The following is a 21545-nucleotide window of genomic DNA, read 5'->3' as shown; positions in this document are numbered from 1 at the left end:
TTGTACTTAGTCTTTTTGCAGTTTTCCTTTGATTCTTATAATAATAACTCAGTGTGGGAAAAATTGCCATCAGTATCTTCAAGAAAGGAATCAGGTTAGTTAAGCAGGATACGAGTGAATGCACAGATAACAAAGGTAGAGTAAGTTGAACCCCAAATTGACATCATTACAACTGCCCTTATTTGCCACTCTAGCAAACTGTCAGGATAATTAATCTGGAAGGTATCGGCTAGGCCCTGGTAACCACTTAGTAAGAGTTTCATAGATAAAGAGCAATAGCCTTCTGTGTCTCAAACATGTTTTCAGTCCATCTAAATGTCATGTCCTGTCCAACCTCCCACTTTTTACTGGGGGTTTCTACTCAGGGATACATATGCAATACAAGAGTCTTCCAGGAATAATGACTTATTAATTATGACTAATTAATTAATTAATTATGACTAATTAATTATGACTAATTAATAATTATTAATTATTAATAATGACTTATCATTCTCAAGGTGATGAAACAGGCATCCAAGACCATGTTAATTAGATGGGTAATGCTGACACGCAATGTCCAATCCTATTTTTCCTTAAACCTGGAATGAGTGTCACTGATACATCAATTCTGTAAGGTATATGACTCCTAGTCTTCTCTTCCCTACTCCACTCCCACCTGCTCCCCATCATGAGTCTTATTCATTATCTGAGGCTAAACCCTACATTTTGCATTCATTCTACCAAAGATCCAGATATATCATTGGGTTGGAGACTCAAGAACCAAGACCAGATCCTGAAACCGTTGCTAAGTAGAGATCTCCCAACGAACTCTACTCTAGGGTTTTCCATAGGGGGACTGGATCACAGCAACTGAATTGCTTATGGATGCTACAAGTGAGGCATGGTCCTAATGAACCTAGATATTTCTGATTACTTACAGAACTTATCACAGACATTCAACATTCATGCATTTTGGAAGAAAGAATCATATATATTCTCTAGTCTCTGTGAAGAACTGGCTTACACACCAAACCTTCCCTCAGAACATCAAAAGTTTATTGTGTTAAAAAAAAAACACAATCACAGTTAGGAGAAACCCAAGCAATAAGTGTGAAGAGATGTTTCAATTGAACATTCAAAGTGTTTCCAGGCAGAGAAGGGATCCTCTGGGGTCCATTCCAGAGGCAACACATGGTGATGATCAAATGATGGTAGAAAATGGAGAAAAATAGACCCAAGAAGGGCAGTAAATGGAATAACTCCACAGCAGAGCCTGGACAGATCAGGAAGGCATCATTTTTCTTAGAATAGCTAAAGGGCTGAAAATGCTGAAAAATAGTTGTCTTCAGTGAGGTGAGCAATTGGGATATTGCCAGGCTTATAAAGCTTTCAAGGCACAAATTTCTTCATTGATCTTCTCTTTGGGAAAAGCCATTGCCTGTAGAAAGACATACATGGTTACTAAAGATTAAGATGAGTATTTTAAGCTCTTTTTTCAGATCCTTTTTCTTCTCCCTTAATCCTTTGTTTTGGAAAAGCCTCATAACATTCCTCTCACATCTGTCCAGTAAACACAACCTAAATACCACTGTTCCAACATGAACTGCATCCCCTACACTCTGAGTAAGGATAAATGAGCAGAGCACTGCCTTACTTTCTCTTGGAAGTTTCAACATCACCTTTCAGATTAGAGAAGCAAATATAGGTATTGACCTTCAAGAGAATTTCATTTCATGCACTGAATCTGCCCTAACTCCAAGTGAACCAAACTCTGGAAACCCTTCTTAACTGAAGGTCTGCCTCAGGAAATACAAACCAGTAAGTGCCCAAATGTTTCCTTGAACACTTGGATTCAATACTCTGATGTGAAACAATGGTCTTAGGTAGTGGAGATAATCTCCAAGACTCAAGTTTTGGTCTAGGTACACATGTACGGAAAGAAATAAGGGATCTTGAAGCTTTGGGATACCAGATGATGTCAATGTCTGGCTCTATCCTAGCAAAGATATCCTAGCAAGAGCCATGACTTTCCTATCACTTTAAAGGCATCACAATCCTCTTTCCCATGCTGTTTCCTACCCTTGGAAAACTCCATGTATGTCTTCCTCTGCCCACATTAAACCCACCTGTGGATGCCTCACAGAGGCTCTCTGCGTTCACCAGCATTGACCTTGCGCATGCCCTTGATGATGAAGATGGTTCCAACAATGATGCCCACCAGACCCACGACAAGGCCCAGGGCACACACCACATTCTCTGTTGTCTCTGGGAGGGGGGTTGGTGCATCAAACTCTGGGGAAAATAAAACAGAGTATGGTACAGAAGTAATGATCATGGTCTGGAAAAGCACTTAGATGCAAATATAGACATTTAGTCAATGAGGAGTTATTAGTCACCGAAATAAGAGGAAGACAGAATGATATATGAAGGGAATGCAGATTAACAAGTGGGAGCTGAATAATGGGATAAGACAAGGAATAGGATTTGTAGCAATGGTTATGGATGAGTTACAGTACTCTGGGTCTCAAAGCACCAGACAAAGCATCATGCGAAGAAACCATAGAAGAAAGGAGATTGACGGATGGTCCATACCCCAGTGCTTGAGAAGAGGCTCATCCAAACCCCAGTGCTCCACCTTGCAGTCATAGACATCCTCTACCGAGGGTAGGAAAGGGAGATAGTGGAACTTGCGGAAAAGGTGGTCTTCCCGGGGCAGGAAGACGGTCTCTGACACTCCTGTGGTGACAGGCTTTCCATTTCGAAGCCACGTGACATTGATCACTGGTGCGGAGAACTTGTCAATGAAACAGATGAGGATGTTGGGCTCTCCCAGTTCCACAGGGCTGTTTGAGAGCACAGTCACCTCGGGAGGTTCTGGGGACACATGACAGAAATTAGGCCTCCCTGCTTAGGCTATACCCTCTCCCTCCCACTGAACCTTTTGAAAAAGCAATTGGAAATGTGCCTGAGAATCTATGCCACAGTCTCAGATACCTATCTCTGATACTCTCCCCCATGAATTGGAACCAATGTTATGGTATAAGATATATTGGGATACTTTAAGTAACGGGTATAATTTTATTCCTGTCTCTCCTGGCATAGATTTGGGGCAATGACTCACAGTATGAGTCACTGTGGGTGGTAAGGATAAGATGTGAGCACCTGAAGGAAAGGAATAAACTCATACTTTGTTCTTGGGCCTTTGGCATGAGAGGTAGGGGCTTGCTGATGGCGACTCTAGGCCCCTGGGAGGGAAAGTCAGTTACAAAAATGTAACACAAGCCAAAGCATCTGTTTCAACGTTAGGATTCCAATGTCTAGCGGTGTAGAAGTTGCCATTGGTGTTTGGGGTGTGGTTGGAGTGCTTTATCAAGATGTCCAGGTTAGCTTTGTCCACAGCTATATTGGCCAATGCACCCTGGGCCTCAAAGCTGGCAAAACGTCCAAATTCTTCAAGCCGCCACACTGTCTCCTTCTTTTCCATATCCACGTGGAAAATCTCATCACCATCAAAGTCAAACATAAACTCGCCTGATGAGTCAGTCTTCAGATAGAACTCAGCCTGGATGATCACATGCTCCTCTGAAAAGGCAGGAAAAGATGTCAGAGTGGTTACCAGATGGAAGAGAGTAAGAAGAATCCAGTATATGAGAAAAACATGTTGGCAGAGGCAATGGAACCATATGGAGTGGAACCATACAGAGTGAAGGAGTGGTGGAGGGCAGGGATGAGTCTGAAGATGAGGCTCAGGTGGAGGACATCCAGGCTGAACAGAGTTCTAAGGCAGAAATAAAGGGGCAGAGTTAGAGAGGGTGGATTGAAGGAAAAGAGGGATGAATATCCCTCAGTCTTGTGAAGCTGTTGTTAAGCTCCATGTTACAAGCTGTGAAGTGATCCACTCTTTGGAAATTCGCCAGCAGCTGCTAAAGAGGAATTGATCACTCACAGTATTTTCCCAGGCATTGAATACACTTCAGCCTTAATTGTGTGAATCTCTCAGACTATTGCAGTTTTAAGAATAGGGAGACACTTTTTAAAAGGCTATGTTCTGAACTCTGGAATCAAATGAAATAATGAATTCTCTTCGGTCAACGGATATAAAATTGACATACAAGATTGTATTCACTTTACCTAGAAAACAAATGTTCTGATATCTATACACATATATACTGCAATTCATATCAGGTACTTTGCCTTCCCTCTCCCAGGATAGATTGTTGCTCTGGGGCGATGTTCCTTTCTAGTGATCATCAATATAATATCTGTGCTCAAAATATGCTGATAAGATTCACATGCCAAAATTTAACCAGCATGTATTCAGCTAAGTACAGGAGCTGAGAACATCTCATATTGTTTTCTCATTGAATCCCCACAAAATTATGTGAGGTTGAAATTTGTAATGGCACTCATTTTTCCAGTAAGAGACATTGAAGCCCAGACAGCAGCTTATTAATGCTTCTCAGAACCTACTCCTCCTTCACATTTGGCACACTTCAAAGTCAATGGTATTAGTCAATATAGAACTCAGTTTTTGCTTCTCTAAACTAAATGTGATTGACTTCAATTAATGGTAATGGCAGCACTCCTCCAGACTACAATTTGCTATACTTTCAGATTTATAGCAACATAATACCTGTCATCATGTTGCTCACTTCAAAGATTGTCCTGCAAGTGTCTACAGTTCATCTCTCCAGTGCTTTCAGAGCTCATATCCCTAGATTTGATTCTCTCAGCACCTATTTTGATACCCCCGGAATCCTGAGGATACATCAGGAAAACCACGATAAGAAATCCTAGCACCAGGACTCCATTTATGGGCATTTTCTTCTTTGGTGCTTTGATGGGGGCAGTAGAGCCTTAGACTGGGGTAGAAGTGACAAGACTAGAAGAAAAGAGAAGGTCTGACATTAAAATTCAAATCACTTAAGGTACAGCCAATCACAAAGACCTTTTGAGATGGCACATCTGTTACTAAGGGAAGGGCTCTTGTAAATGGTTCAGGAAAGGAAGCACTTCATTCATTAGATAAAGAAATAAAGTTCTTAATCAAATAAACACACAACCAAATAACAACACAAAACATCAGGTTTTTAAGAATGTTGTGAAGTTACTCACAGACTCTTCCATTTCAGCCCAAATGCTAGAAAGAGAAGTGTTTGAAGCTTAATAGTGAGAGGAGAGTCAATGGAAACACACCAAAGTGAGAGCTAATGGCAGATGATTCCTCTGTGCTGTGACAGCTGGGGATGCTAATTCAGGGCTAATAAACCATCTTAAGAGATGGTAAATTGTCATGCCATGGAGAATGCCTGATTTTGGCAGTGTTGTGTGACAGAGTTTCACTTAAGAAGCTTCTTATTGCTTTAAGATTCTCCTCCATGTCCTACTGTCCCAGAGGGACAACTCAGTCCAAAAGCTGGGAATCCATGGCACTGTACCATATTTAGAGAACATCAGAGGTGAAAGTTAGTTTCAACATTCCCGTAACTATACATGGATGTTAGAGATGTCATAGGTGGTGGTTACTGGAAACCGTGGACTCTAATCTCTACTATTTGAAATATGACCAGAGATTGGAGTAGACTGGGGGGACACACCCCATTTGAGGAATCAGGTTGATGAATACGGTAGAGCAAATTAGGCAGAGCCTATTTTACTGGCAGTAATAGAGATAAGAAACTACACGAAAGCTTTACCATAACCTTCCTCATGTCATAACATCATGACTGCTGTCCTCATGACATAAATTATTGAAATTCTGTTCCTAAGAATTTATTTTGATATTCTCTCCTGAGAAAACGGAAAGTTAAAACACTCTGGCCCTGATGTTTGTGAACATACGGGGCCATAATAAGGACAATTAAACCACACATAGAAAGGGCTGGAATCTGAATACAACCAGTGAAGAGAGACCTGTCAGTGAGGCAGGCCATCTGATGGTGAGTTCACTGTTGAATATCAGTCATGACACATACGCTCAGGGTGGATTTTCCACACTACTGTGCTGATGCCTTATTTGCCCCACAGCTGCCCTCACAAATCATGAGGGAGAAAACCCTACCATTACTGATTATCTAATCACATCCAACAATCACATCCAAGGGTTTTGGAACATCCCCTGACCCTGGTTTTTGGATCACTTGGGAGAGATCCACAACACAGTGTTGCCCTAAAACTGTTAAGAAATACACAGATGAGAGTTCTACCGTATCAGTCTCTGCTGAGAGTCGGGTCCGATGATTTAGGCTTTTCATCTCCTCTCTCAGAGGAAAAAGCGAGTCTGATGTTGTTACGCCTGCCCTTTGCTGGCTGGCATACTAAGTTGTTCTTAAGGTGCTCATAAATATATGGTAAATAGGCATTTTATATAAAAACATTTTGTAAGTTGCAATAGCACCTTCACCCTCAGGTGTTTTGCAGCAACTTATGATATGGCTGAGTTCTAAAGCACTGATTGGTTCTCCTCAGGAAATTACTACATTTGGGAAACTTTAGAAAATTCTTTCATTTCCCTTTCCCTGTGACAGGAGAGAAGTTCCTATCTGGACTCTACTCATGGTCCCTGGGTCTCTTCCTATACTTGAGCTTCCTAAGTCTGAGGAGATTTCCAAGGACCCTTGAATAAGGTCTTCTCAGTGGCATCAAATGGTGTGGAGCCACTGTGCTAGTAAAAGTCCAGTCTGTAAATAGAAGTCCCTGGAGACACTCTCAATAGAACTGTTTGTTACAATTTTTCTATATAATAGAGACTTCCATCTTTAGACTGTTAGGAAGCCTGAAGGAGCACAGGTCAGTGCAGACCCCTAACTCTGAGGGGTCAAGAACCTGTGGGAAGCCTCTATGTACATCTCAGCTCTTCTAGAGCCCCAAGGGAAAGACTGCTTTGGGAACACAAGGCTGTTGCCAAGATCCCTGCGTGTGAAACCATTGTGTCCACCACCCGAGATAGCTTCAGTCTACCTGCCACCTCCGAAATCTCATACTACTAACTTTCACTTGCAATGTGTAGGCCACATCCAGATCCCAGGGCAAAGAGACTCTTACTTCTATTCCCTGTAGTACCCACAAATCATAGAAGCTGACAGGAAAATTACTAAAATATATTTACATCTTGATACATCTAGATCTCTAGCATCTGTTTATCTCCACCATGGTTCACTCAGGCTCTTACCACAGTGGGTAACCTAGAACCAGAAAAAATATTAATTGGGCTCTTAGGGGAGTGTTTGGACATGACAGTTTTCACGGAGCCACGTTATGTCTGGGACCTCACCGCTTCATGTGTGTGTGGTTTGTGTTCAACGAACCTCCAGCCCCTTCTTTTGGCTTCCTTCCATGCCTTTTGCCCTTAGCATGCAGAACTTCCTATCAGAGTTGATGGTGGGATTGGGGAGGAATATCAATCCAGGCATGTCCTTCCCAAATCTACTTGGGGAAACTTTACTGGTTCTGTTTCATTTCTCCATCCCATCTTGAGAGGTGGCAGAAGCTAGTGTTCTGAAATAAATTTCTTTCAGTGTAAAGAGTGCCAACTGTTGATATTAACCAATGTGCTAGAGTGGCGTGGTGGTGGGCCTCCCTAACCTATTCTGTGTGAATAAAGAGACCATGGTGCTTTGGCCCATCTCTAACTTGGGAGAATGACAGTATGTGAATTTGATTCATTTTCTCTTCACCTGTACCTGAAATATATTCTTAAAAGTCTGAGTTTTTAATAGGACCTGGGGTTGTGAAATCACACTTCTCTGCTTGGGTAATCTTTGTCAATAAGAACATGCAGATTAATGTCACACACACACACACACACACACACACACACACAGACGCACACACACTCATTAGAGGAGTTCTTCTCGTGATGTTGTATAGGAATTATAGCATACCATAGGATTTATTTGCTAAATTTTAATAAGTAGAGCATTCTAAAATTTCCTGTACATTGCACAAACATATCTGAATTCAGCCTTTAAATTGTTTGGAACAATGTAAGAATCAATTGTCCCAATTGGATTTAAGATAAATCCTTTTCTACCCCCTGCTGGAAATTTTTGCAGGCAGAAGTGAGTTGAGTTCATCTTACTCACCTTCTAGTTGGGATGGATTCAGAGAGAGGGAGGAAGACGAAAAGGCAGGACATGTCTTAGTGAGAATAAAATGCGCAGAACCCTCGCTGAGAATTTAAGAAGAATACAGGTAGTATGAAGATGAAAAGTTAAGAAACATGAAGATGAATCACTAGGCCTGCTGACCGACTGGATTAGGATAAGGTGCTAGAGAATGATTAAAAAGAATGTACCTAGTTCATGTGTCAAGTGAATGTCATAAATGACTGAAGGAAATTTTTACACAAAAATAGACTTTGGTGCAGGAGGTGGGGCTTGTTTGCACCAAGTGTGGTGTGGGTCCAGCACAGAGTGTGAAGGAACATGTTGGTGAACACAAGAGGACAGGGAGAACACGAGTGGACAAATGGCATATCAAAAACAGATCATTGCAACACTCTGTTGGGATAATACATGAGGAGTGGTCAATGTTGTAAACTATTTTAGAATAACCAGGAGTGAAGATGTAGAGTAACCTCACACAGTTTGGATTTCTGAGGTTACTTTGAAACTTTAAAACTTTTAAGGTAGGAAGAAAGAAGAGAACTAGGCCTGCGGATTGCTATGAGTTTCACTGGAAGGTGTTTTGGTATGCACTTTCTCTCACCAATTAAAAAACCCACAAATAATGACTATATTAGTTCTTACCATCATATCTTCTAGATAATAATTGCATTTACAATTTGTTCTGTGAAATCTGAGCTTTAAAAAATCTTAGGGGAAGGTTCCACTTAGGGGGTAAACACGGTGGTATTCTCAATCAAGTGTCTGACCCTGTAGCCAGTAAAATGAGTCCATTGAAAACTGTAAAATCACTTCAACATAAGTGCAGTCAGAAGGGGATGGCATCGTTTTGTCTTGATGTTGTGCCTATAGGTGAATATTCAAAGGTTTTCAGGAAAAAACTTCCCCGTTTTTTTGTTGGTTTGTTTGTTTTTGTTTTTGTCTTTTTCATAATGCACAGTAAAAGTGGTACTAGGATATTCTCTTTTGTGGTCAATAGTATTTAATTCTTCTTAAATTTTGACGGAGTATTCAGAGGGCTTGGAAAGGTCAAAGCTCTTAATTCAGGATGCATTACCTAATATTTCTACATGTACATCTGAAATTATCAGGTATGTTTGATGTAATTAGGTTGTTTAATGATTAATAGGTTACTGACTTTTAAAGTCTTTTTATACTAAGTATCATTGGGTTTTTTGTGTTTTTGTTTATTTGTTTGGTTGTTTGTTTATTTTGAGAGAGAGAGTCAGAGAGAGGGAGGAGCAGAATCCCAAGCAGGATCTGTGATATCAGGGCAGGGCTTGAACTCACGAACCCTGAGATCATGACCTAAGCTGAGATCAAGAGTAGATGTTTAAAGGACTGAGCTACCTAGCCACCTCTGTTTATTTTTTTGTTTTTGTTTTGATAAGCACACAAAATGGAATGTGCTTTTAAAAATACTGTTTTTTGAGGGCTCCTGGGTGGTTTAGTAGGTTCAAAACTGTCTGACTTCGGCTCCGGTCATGATCTCAAGTTCATGAGTTTCAACCCTGCATCGGGTTCTGTGCAGATGGTTCAGAGCCTGAAGTTTGTTTTGGGTTCTGTGTCTCCCTCTCTCTGCCCCTCCCTGGGTCACACTGTTTCTCTCTTGCTCTCTCTCAAAAATAAGTAAACATTAAACACATTTTTTTTAAATCCTGTTTTTTGAGGGTTAAAATTATTTTTTAATTTTTAAATTTTTTAAAAATGTAATTTATTGATAAGTTGCCTAACATACACTGCATACAGTGTGCTCTTGGTTCTGGGGGTAGATTCCCATGATTCATCGCTTACATACAACACCCAGTGCTCGTCCCCACAAGTGCCTAAAAATATTTGTTAATTAAAAAATGTTTGATTGAACTCCAGTAATATTATATTAGTTTCAGGTGTATAGCATAGTCATTTCACAATGATATACATTAGGATATGCTCTCCAGAAGTGTAGTTATCATGTATAACCCCACAATGTTATTACAATATTTGTGACTATATTCGCTATGGTGTAGGCTTCATCTCCAGGACTTAGTTCTTTTACAACCGGAAGTTTGTACCTCTTAATCTCCTTCTTGAATTTCAACCATCCCCCCTCTGGCAACAACTGCCCCCTCTCTGCCCCCTCTCTGGCAACAACTAGTTTATTCTCCACATTTATGAGTCTGTTTCTTCCTTTTTGTGGTTGGTGTTTGGTCGTTTGTTTTAGAGTCCATATATGTTAAGTCATACAGCTTGGAAAACAAAGGTGTGTTTCAAAAAAGAAAAAGTAAATGTAAATCACTTCGACTCGTAACAGTAAATGTGTAACACCCTTTCTACTGCTCCATGGCAAATTTAATCTTACGCTCATTTTCTAGGTCTTTTTTGGAAATCTGATAAAGGAGGAATGTCAGCTAGATTTTTAGAGAAAACTGTCTGTGGTCAAAATGCCCTTTGCTTGGTAAATCATATCATGCCTGGGAAGAATACTGGATGAAGTCTAACAAATGGTGGGAACCCACAGTTTGAACATCACTAAATGCAGTGACCCTTGTAACCGGGGTCTGGAAGTTATGCTCATGGAGTTGTTATTAGACATACAGGCTCCAAGGGAGATGAGGATGCTAAGCCAGGGCAGACTCCACTCCCATAGGTGTCAATTCATCTCCCACACCTAAAGTCTCCCTTGGGGGTGGGGTGGGCAGAGACTAGCACCTGGACTGCATTATGGACTTTTTCAAGACTATGTCCCACTGAAGATAAAAATATCTGATGTGGCCCCTTTGACATGCTTTGATTTCTGTCTGTCATCCTACTGAGTGAATCTGAGAGCCAAGTGTTGCCTGGGGCAATCATGTGAATCTGCATTTCAATGTAAGAAAATCCCCTGGGTCTTGATATATGAACAATTTCATTTCATTTCTTTCATATATATATATGTGTGTGTGTGTGTGTGTGTGTGTGTGTGTGTGTGAATGCTGTCTTTTTATCCATTAGAAATATATATATGATATATAATATATATCACATATAAATTATATGAATATTAAATATGTGTATGTATCATATATGCTACATCTCATATATAAATTATATTCTTATAAATAAATATATAATTTCATAAGATATTTTTAAAACATTTCATATGTTTACAGCTTTAACATAATCTCACACCTGATATTTTATTTTCCCTTAAAAAAATTAATTCTAGTTGGTTAGCATACAGTATTACATTGGTTTCAGGTTTATAATACAATGATTCCATATGACACTTGCATACATTACCCAATGCTCATCACAAGTGTCTTCCTTAATTCCTATCAACTATTTCATGCATCCCCCAAACCCCCATCTGGCATCTACATGTGTTCTCCATAATTAAGAGTCTGTTTCTTGATTTGTCTCTTGTTTACCTCTTTGCTCAACTGTTTTGTTTCTTAAGTTCCACAAGTGAGTGAAATCATATGGTATTTGTCTTCTTTGACTTATTTTGCTTATTATTATGCTCTTTAGCACCATCTGTTGTTGTTGCAAATGGCAGGATTTGGCTTGCAATGGCAAGCCTTAAAAAAAGGCTGAATAATATCCCATTGTATGTGTGGAATATATATATTCCATATATAGTGTGTGTGTGTGTGTGTGTGTGTGTATACACCACATGTTCTCTATGTATTCATCAATCGATAGGCACTTGGGCAGCTTCCATAACTGGCTATTGTAGGTAATGCTGCCATAAACATCAGGGTGCATGCATTCCCTTGAAATAGTGTTTTTGTATTCTTTTGGTAAATACCCACTAGTGCAATTGCTGAATCACAGGGTAGTTCTATTTTTAACTTTTGGAGGAATGTCCATACCATTTTCCACAGTGACTGCACCAGTTCACATTCTCACCAACAATGCTGAGGGTTCCCTTTTCCCCACATCCTCCCCAACACTGGTTGTTTCTTGTTCTCTTTACTTTAGCCCTTCTGACAGGTGTGAGGTGATATCTTGTTAGAGGTTTGATGTGTATTCTCTGATGGTTAAGTGATGATGAACATCTTGTCATGTGTGTATTGGCCATCTGTAAGTCTTCCTTGGACAAATGTCTTTTCATGTCTTCCCAGTTTTTAATTGTATTATTTATTTTGGGGGTATTGAGTTGTATAAGTTCTCTATAAATTTCAGATACTAACCCTTTATTAGATATGTCATTGGCAGATATGTTCTCCCATGCTGTAGGTAGCCTTTGAGTTTTGTTGATTGTTTCCTTCCCTGTGCAGAATATTTTTATTTTGATGTAGTCCCAATAATTTTTGTTTGTTTGTTTTTGTCTTTGTTCCCTTGCCTCAGGAGACATATCTAGAAAGAAGTTGCTCTGGCCAGTGTCAAAAAGGTTACTGCCTCTGTTCTCTTCTTGGATATTCAAGGTTTGAAGTCTCACACTTCGGTTTTTATTCCATTCTGAATTTATTTTTGTGTGTGATATAAGAAAATGTCCAGTTTCATTCTTTTGCATGCTGCTGTCCAATTTTCCCTAATCTATTCATCGAAGAGACTGTCTTTTCCCTATTGGATATTGTTTCCTGCTTTGTCAAAGATTAAATGGCCATATAGTTGTGGATTTATTTCCGGGTTCTTGGTATTTATGGGTGTTCTGTTCTATTTATCTATATGTCTATTTTTGTGCCTGTGCCATACTGTTTTGATTACTACAACTTTGCAGTATAACTGGATGTCTGGAATTGTGATGCCTCCAGCTTGGTCTTCCTTTTTCAAGTTTGCTTTGGCTATTTGGGACATTTTGTGTTTCCATACAAATTTTAGGATGGTTTGTTCTAGTTCTGTGAAAAATGTTGTTAGTACTTTGATAAGGTTCGTGTAAACTGTGTGGATTGCTTTGGATAGTACAGACATTTCAACAATATTTATTCTTCCAATTCTTGAACATGAAATGTCTTTGTATTTATTTCTGTCATCTTCAATTTCTTCCCTCATTGTTTTATAGCTTTCAAAGTACAAGCCTTTTATCTCTTCGGTTAGGTTTATTCCTAGGTGTCTTACTGTTTTGTGTGCAATTGTAAATGGGATTGAATCCTTGATTTCTCTTTCTGCTGCTTCACTATTGGTGTATAGAAATGCAACAGATCTCTGTCCATTGATTTTATTGAATTCATTTATCGGTTCTACCAGTTTTTGGTGGAATCTTTTGGTTTTCTTTGTATAGTAGTAAGTCATCTGCAAATAGTGAAGTTTCACTTCTTTTTCACCCATTTGGATGCTTTAATTTCTTTCTATTTTGTGTACTGTGGCTAGCACTTCCAGGAGAATTTTTTTTAAAGTTTTAATTATTTATTTTGGACAAGACAGAGAGAGAGAGGAGGGGAGTGGCACAGAGAGGGAGAGAGAGAGAATCCCAAGCAGGCTTTGTACTGTCAGCACAGAGCCTCACACGTGGCTCGATCTCAGGAACTGTGAGAACATGACCTGAGCCAAAATCCAGAGTCAGACGCTTAACCTACTGGACCACCCAGGTGCCCCAGGACTTCCAGGAGTATGTTAAACAAAGTGGTGAGAATAGACAAACCTATCTTGTTCATGGCCTTCAGGGAAAAGCTCTTAGTTTTTCCCCATTATGGATGTATTATCTGTGGTTTTTCCATAAATGGCTTTAAGTATATTGAGATATTCTCTCTATACACAGTTGGTTAAGGGTTTTGTTTTTCTTTTTTAGTCATGAATGGATTTCACATTTTGTCATTAGCTTTCTCTGTGTCTTTTGAGATGATCATATGGTTCTTATTCTTTCTCTTGGTGCCTGTGATGTATCACGTTGATTTGCGCATATTGAACCACCCTTGCAACCCAGGATAAATCTCACCTGCTTGTGGTGAATGAATTATTGAATGTATTGTTGGATTCCATTTATAGTATTTGGTAGAGGATATTTGCATCTAGGTTCATCAGGGAATTTGTCTGTAGTTCTCATTTTTAATGATGTGTTTATCTGGTTTTGGTATCAGGGTAATGCTGGCCTCATAGAATGAGTGTGGAAGTTTTCCCTGTTTTTAATTTTTGGAGTAGTTTGTGAAGAATAGATATTAAGTCTTTTTTAAATGTTTAGTGGAATTTGCCTGTGAGCCATCTAGTCCTGGATTTTTGTTAGTTGGTAGTTTTTCTTTTTGTGTTTTTTGTAATTACTGATTCAAATTCTTTCTGGTTATCATTCTGTTCACATTTTCTATTTATTTCTGTTTCAGTTTTGGTAGATTACATGTCTAGGAATTCATCCATTTCTTCTAGGTTGTCCAATTTGTTGGCATATCATTTTTCATAATATTCTATAATGATTTTTTGTATTCCTATGGTCTTCATTGTTTTTTCTCCTCTTTCATTTCTGATTTCATTTATTTGAGTCCTTTTCTTTTGTCTTGGCATGTCTGGCTAGAGGTTTATTAATCTTCTTGATTTTTTTCAAAAGAACCAACTCTTCCCTTCATTGATCTGATCTATTGTTTTTCAGGTTTCTTATCTCTTCTTTATGTTCTAACCTGTATTATTTCCTTCTTTCTGCTGGTTTTAGATTTTGTGTGTTATTTTTGTAGCTCTTTGAAGGTTAGGTTGTTTATTTCAGATTTTTCTTGCTTTTGAGGTAGACCTGTATTGCTATCAAGTTTCCTCTTGGAACCACTTTTGCTGCATCCCACAGGTTTTGATCCATTGTGATTTCATTTCCATTGGTTTCCATGTGCTTTTAAATTTCTTCTTTGATTTCCTGGTTGACCCATTCATTGTTTAGTAGCATGACACTTAACCTCTATTGTTGTGGACTCTGGGTCTAATGTTCTGTCTTGTCTAGCAAAAGAGAGGGATGCAGGATGAAAAGGAGAGATGACTAATGTCCGGGAAAAGACAAGAGCCCCAAACAAGGGTTCTTGCCCCGTATTTATTTAGATCATAAGGCTTACAAATGTGATGGGCGTGCACAAAGAGACAAAGAAACTGTGAGCATGAACTTGGGGACAGGAGGCAAAAGGGTGGTTTTGAAGATATACAGTGTTTGGGGTTTGGGTCAGTATAAAACAAAATCCTGGTGCTAGGCAGATGGGCAGATGGTTGTTAACAGCACACAGGAGGTGCCATGTCTGTTTATCTTAGCCTAGGGGATGGATAAATAGGGGGAATAACCTCAGGGTTAACTAGGCACCTTCTCTTTTGTTAACCATCTCCACTCTGGGCTGCTTCACCTGCAGCGCAGTGGTCCATAGTCCAGTTCACCAGTTTACCTAACTGGACCCTTTTCTCCTGTGAAAGCAGCTTTTCTGCTATAGTACTTAATTGGGGGGACATTTTTGCCCGGCATGCCTAATCTTGTTTACCTCATATGCCTTTGTATTGGAGCCTTTGCACCTGTGCCTATTTTGGGCCTTTGCCCCTCCCTCTGTATTCTGGGGTGCCTTTGCACCTCTCTATTCTTGGGGGGCCTTTGCATCCCCCTATTCTTGGGGTGCCCATCTGGTTTACCCAAACTCGGGTGTGAGCATTCTATGGCTTTGTATTTCTTTATGCCTTGTTAACCCTTTGGTGTAAGCCCGGGGGATTCCTAAGCTTATCCCCCACACTCCATGTATTTGTGATGTTTCCTGATATTTCCTTGTGGTTGACCTCCATTTTCGTAGTGTTATGGTCAGAAAAGATGCATGGTATGACCGATTTGAATTTGTTGAGGCTTGTTTTATAGGCTAATATGTGATCTATTCTGGAGAATATTCCATGTGCACTTGGAAAAAGTGTGTACTCAGCTGTTTTAGGATGGAATGTTCTGAATATGTCTGTCAAATCTATTTCTTCCAGTGTGTCATGCAAAGTCATTGTTTCCTTTTGGAACAATTTTCCTTTTGGATGAGCTGTCCTTTAGTGCTTGTGCGTTCTTAAAGCCCCTTAGTATTGTGTTATCATCAATTAGCTCCTTTATGGTGTTATTAACTGTTTGTTGTAATTGGATGTTCCTATGTTGGATATATAAATATTAACAATTGTTATGTCTTCTTATTGGATAGTCCTCTTTATTATTATATGGTCTCATTTTTCTCTTCTTACAATCTTTGTTTAAAGTCTGTTTTGTCCAATATAAGTGTTGCTACTCCAGCTTTCTACTGACATCTGTTTGGAAGGTAGATGTTTCTCCATCCCCTCACTTTCTGCTTTTAAATTAAAAAAAATTTTTTTAATGATTATTTATTTTTGAGAGAGAAAGATAGAGCATGAGTGGGGGAAGGTCAGAGAGAGAGGGAGACACAGAATCCAAAGCAGGCTCCAGAGCACAGAGCCCAACATGAGACTCGAACTCACAAGCTGTGAGATCATGACCTGAGCAGAAGTTGGATACTTAACCAACTGAGCCACCCAGGTACCCCTCCATCCCCTCACTTTAAATCTGCAGGTATCTGTTTAGGCAGCATATAGATGGGTCTTTTTTTTTTTAATTTATTCAGACATCTGTATCTTAGATTGGAGCATTTAGTCCTTTTACGTTAACAACTATTGATTTATATGTATACATTTTCATTTCATTTTTTGTTTTGTGGTGGTTTCTGAAGTTTTTCTCTGATCCTTTCATTTCTTTTTCCCTCTTTCAAGGTTTACTGAATTTCTTTAGTGATATATTTGAATTTCTGTCTCTTTATTCTTTGCATATTTATTAGTGATTTTTGGTAGACGGCAGACATTAGGTTTGTATAAAACCTCTTCTGCATATAGCAGTCTATATTCAGTTTATTGTTTAAGTTTGGACCCGTTCTGTACTCCTGGCTTCTTCATGTTTTAGGTATATTGTATCATAGTTTACATCCTTTCTTTTTATGATTTCCTTGATTGACTTTTTACACAAATATTCATTTTTACTTCTTTTGTATTTCCTACCTTTTTACTTTGGTCCTTGCTTTCCACTCAAACAGTCTCCTTTAATATTTCTTACAGGGATAGTTTAGTACTCATGAACTTCTATTTGTCTAGGTAACTCTTTATCTCTCCTTCTATTCTGAATGAAAGCTTCTTGGCTGGAGATTTTTCCCAGTCAGCATTTGAAAATATCATGCCACTGCCTTCTGCCTTGGAAAGTTTCTGCTGAATAATCCTCTGCATGTCTCATGTATTTTACCTTGCCTGTTACTGTCTTTTTTTTTTTTGATTGTTTGCTGCTTTTGAAACATTTTATTTATCATGATATTTTGCCACTTTAATGACAATATGTCCTGGTGTCTGGCTACTTTTGTTGAATTTGATGGGGATTCACTGGGCCACCTGGATGTAGCTATCTGTTTCCTTCCCAGAGGAGGGAAGTTCAGCTTCTTTCTTCAACTAAATTTTCTCCCAATTCCTTTGTCTTTTTCTCCTGGAATACCTATAATACAAATACTATTGCATTTGATAGAGTCACTGAGTTCCCTAAGTCTATTAATGTTTTGTGTAACTATTTCCCTCGTGTTTGCTCAGCTTGATTACTTTCTATGACTCTGTCCTTTAGGCCATTAATTTGTTTCTCTGCATAGCCAGCCTGCTGTTCATTCCATCAACGGAGTTTCTCATCTTGTTTATTGAGTCCTTTGTCTCTGCTTTGTTATTCCTTATCTCTGTGTTAAGGGTCTCACTTATGTCTTCCATACTTTTCTCAAGTCCAGTGAGTATCATTATAATTATTGTTTTAAATACCCCACAGGTATGTTACTTGTATCTGTTTTGCTTAGATTTCTGGCTGTGGCCTTGTCCTGTTCTTTCATTTGGGATAGATTTCTCTGTCCTGTCATTTTGTCTAAGTATCTGTGCCTGTTTCTAGTTACTAGAAAAGTCAGACTAGTCTCCTGTCTTGAGGGTAATGGTCTCATGAAGAAGAGATCCTGCAGTGCTCTATCATTTATTGTCCCTTGTACCACATGGCCTTGCACTTCTGGGAGTTTCTTCAGTGCATGTTGTGTGTGCCCTGCTGTTTTGTCCTGGTTGCTTTGTCCTTCAGGCCAATTGTCTATAGAGGCTCTCCTTGCCTGCCATAGGCAGCATTTGGTCCTTGCCCTGAATGTGGTGCATTTTAACTAAGGGTGCTCTGATCTGCTTGTGCAATGAAACCTATTGCCACTACTGCAGGAACTGAGGCTTTGCAAAACTACCAGGACAATTTTTTTAGGGGTTTGTTTTCCATATGTGCTCCCTTGTGTTGTCAGTCTATTATTCACCTTTCTCTCAAACTGGGGCTCCATCCCCTTCACAGCAGCCACTGTCCGTGTGTCTCCCAAACTATATCTCCACACTTCATACCTTGTCTGATATGACCTTTTCTCTATCTTTAGTTGTGGAGTGTGTTCTGCTTCTCTAGAGTGGTCTCTAGACTTCTGGGATATTTAGGATGATTTGATAGTTACCAAGTTCTATTCATGGGACAAGGTGAGGCTAGGGTCTCCTCTCCACCACCATCATTGCCCACTTTTGTTTCGCTTGTTTTTTTGTTATCAAACTTAATTGAAATGAAATAAACCTATTACAAATACCCTAGGACTGGTGCGTAGTATTTTAAAATATACCAAAAAGATATTAAAATATTATGGTGAGATACTTCTGTATTTCTAGGACAAGATGGAATAGATATAATTTTTCCTATTGGCAATTGTTACAGAAAAGACAAACAGAAGATTCTAAAAGGTGGACAAAAGAAGGCTGTTTGGCTATGGAATTTAGACTCAGCAGTGACATAGTGGTGATTTCCTTATTTTTGTTTTTGTTGATCTTTTTTAGAGTTGTTTAATGTTTATTTATTTTTGAGAGGGAGACAAAGCATGAACAGGGAGGGGCATAGAGAGAGGAAGACACAGAATCTGAAACAGGCTCCAGGCTCTGAGCTGTCAGCACAGAGCCTGATGTGGGACTCGAACCCATGAATCATGAGCTCATGACGTGAGCCAGTATCAGATGCTCACCTGGCTGAGCCAGCTAGGTGCTCTTGTTTTTGTTTATCTTAACGAATATATGTACAAAATGGTGCTTAAAGAAACTGGACACCAGGAAACATGAAAAAGTGCAGAGCTAAATGTCCTTTTAAAAAGCATGTTTTGGGGCACCTGGGTGGCTCAGTCTGTTAAGCATCTGACCCCAGCTCAGGTCATGATCTCATGGTTTGTGAGTTGGAGCCCCACATCAAACTCTGTGCTAACAGCTCGGAGGTTGAAGCCAATTTAAGTGAAAAAATTAGAAAGTCAACCAAAGAAGCAGAAGATATAAAGACTAAATGGAGATTTTTGAATTGAAAATAATGACCCAAAATGAATTCTCACTGGATGGACTAAAGAGCAGATTTAAGAGAAGAGAGGAAAGTATCAGCTAACTGAATACAGAACAACAGAAATTACCCAATCTGAACAACAGAGAGAAAATGGAGTCTGTCATGAGTCTGTCTAGTTAATACTTGCTAACCAGAAAACATGTGTCTAGTAAATGAGACTCATGATGCTTGGAATTGGCACTAGGGACTCATCACTAGGAAGAGGTGTAGGATGATAGTTACATGCGGCTGTAGGTCAGCCCCTCCAAGGTGACAGACCCAGCATCATTTGCTTGCAAGGCCTGTGCTCAGAGGTTTGTATGAATACATTTTTCAGTTTGGATGTGGTCCATGTGGTTGTGATATGGGGCAGGGTTGTGTCAGACAATGGGGAAGACCTTATGGGTAAGGTGTGGAGAGGAGCGTAGGTGGCAATTTCCAATATGGAGGAGGTGCTGGTGGTGCTGGTGGGAACAACTAGGAGAGCAGGGTGTGTTGTGGGATGTTAGGTGGAGAGAAAAACTGTAATCTAGGACACTGAGCCAGGAAAACAGCACCAAGAGGTCCCGGATCATCGAGTTGAGAACATCTGCCTGGGAAGTTTTAAAGAAGTGCCTATATGGTTAGCTTAGTTTAGAATATATCATTTGGCTTGCCTGCAATAAAGGTGAAATGACGCCTAGTGCTGCCAGGAATGTGGCAGAGGTACAGTTTACAAACACTTGGATAAAAATTAGTTTTCTGAGGCTGGTCCTCAGCTCTTTCTATAGACTCCTATGGTGTTGTATACAGTCCTCAGTGTCAATCATTTGATTGATTTGATTGCATTTGATTAGCTGTGGGGTCGCCTTCTGACTGAGCAATGTGGATACAGAGGGAAGACAAGGTGTATCCTGTATCTTTGAAGCTAGAGGTCCTTTACCTCTTCTTCTAAGCAGCAATGGGGGCCTGGCCCTCCTCTGCTGATTGTGGCCACTAGATCCCAGGGTTCCTTTTTGAATGTCATTTCCTCATGTGTCTGGCATCTACCAGGTGCCTCTTTTCTTCTCTCTAATGTCCACACAGTTCCACTCATGGGCCCCAGAGCTATAATGTCAATCTTCTGCAAAACTTTTGATGAGTTTCGTTTAAATTTATTAGCCTTTATAATTTGCACGGTGTGGAAAACCTGGTGGTGTTAGCTTTGCCATTGATAGTGGGCCATCATTGGGCCAGTAAATCTTAGAGATCTAAGTGATTCCATGAAATGAAACAATATCCGTATTATAGGAACCCAGAAGAAGAAGAGCAAGAGAAAGAGGCAGAAGGTTTATTTGAATGAATTATAGCTGAGAACTTCCATAATCTGGGGAATGAAACAGGCATCCAAGCATAAGAGGCACAGAGAACTCCCTTCAAAGTCAACAAAAACAGGTCAACACCATGACATATCAGTTTCCAGTGAAACTGGAAAAATACAAAAATAGAGAATTCTGAAAGCAGCTAGGAACTAAAAGTCTTTAACATACAAGGGTGGACACTTAGGTCTAGTACCAGACCTGTCAACTGGAACATGGCAGGCCAGAAGGGAGTGGCAGGAAATAGTTAATGTGCTGAACAGAAAAATATGCAGCCCCAAATCCCTTATCCTGCAAGCCTGTTATTCAGAATAGAAGGAGAGATAAAGATTTTCCCAGTGAGAAAAAAACTAAAGGAGTTCATCACCAAAAACCAGCCCTGCAAGAGATTCTAAGGGGGACTCAATGAATAGAAAGCAGCAAAGAGTATAAAGAACCAGAGAATAACATGAAAACATGAAATCTATAGATAAAACAATGGCATTAAATTCTTATCTTTCAAAAATCACTCTGAATGTCAATGGACTAAATGCTCTATCAAAAGACATAGGGTATCAGAATGGATTAAAAACAAAAAACAAAAACGAGACCCAGCTCTATGTTACCTACAAGAGACTCATTTTAGACAAAAGACACATGTCGACTGAAAGTGAGGGGATAGAGAACCATCTATAATGCTAACAGATGTCAAAAAAAAAAAAACGTTGGAACAGCCACACGTATATCAGACAAGGTAGATTTTTAAAATAATGACGCTAATAAGAGATGAAGAAAGGCATTTATCAAAATTAAGGGGTCTATCCATCAAGAAGAGCTAACAACTGTAAATATTCA

The 21545-nt window shown here is 39.5% G+C and overlaps 2 protein-coding genes across 2 annotated transcripts in view; both read right to left on the bottom strand.

Annotated features, from left to right (window-relative positions):
* Positions 1–1016: 1016 nt before the first annotated feature.
* Positions 1017–5693, bottom strand: LOC131515386 (HLA class II histocompatibility antigen, DR alpha chain-like). The gene is made up of 5 exons (XM_058736137.1): positions 5679–5693; positions 3319–3760; positions 2575–2856; positions 2109–2274; positions 1017–1420 (listed from the first exon to the last, which is right to left on the bottom strand). The coding sequence occupies exons 1-4, from the start codon at positions 5691–5693 to the stop codon at positions 2120–2122; spliced, it is 894 nt and encodes a 297-aa protein (XP_058592120.1). The 3' UTR covers positions 1017–1420; positions 2109–2119.
* Positions 1017–21545, bottom strand: part of LOC131513998 (HLA class II histocompatibility antigen, DR alpha chain) — an 87769-nt gene continuing 67240 nt past the window's right edge. Inside the window, exon 5 of the mRNA XM_058733486.1 lies at positions 1017–1420. The gene's annotated coding sequence lies outside the window, so the exon portion shown is untranslated. The remainder of the gene's footprint in view (positions 1421–21545) is intronic.

Source organism: Neofelis nebulosa, chromosome 6, assembly GCF_028018385.1.
Source record: "Neofelis nebulosa isolate mNeoNeb1 chromosome 6, mNeoNeb1.pri, whole genome shotgun sequence".
Classification (NCBI taxonomy): domain Eukaryota; kingdom Metazoa; phylum Chordata; class Mammalia; order Carnivora; family Felidae; genus Neofelis; species Neofelis nebulosa.
Note: the sequence above shows the minus strand (reverse complement) of the source record. Positions and strands in the feature narration are given on the sequence as shown.

Bases quoted from the DNA above. Each gene is read 5' to 3' on its own strand.
- LOC131515386 (XM_058736137.1), bottom strand. The intron at 2,857-3,318 runs GCAACTTCTACA...ATGTGTCCCCAG, and splicing joins CCACACCCCAAACACCAATG to AACCTCCCGAGGTGACTGTG. The intron at 2,275-2,574 runs GTATGGACCATC...TATTTTCCCCAG, and splicing joins GCCTCTTCTCAAGCACTGGG to AGTTTGATGCACCAACCCCC.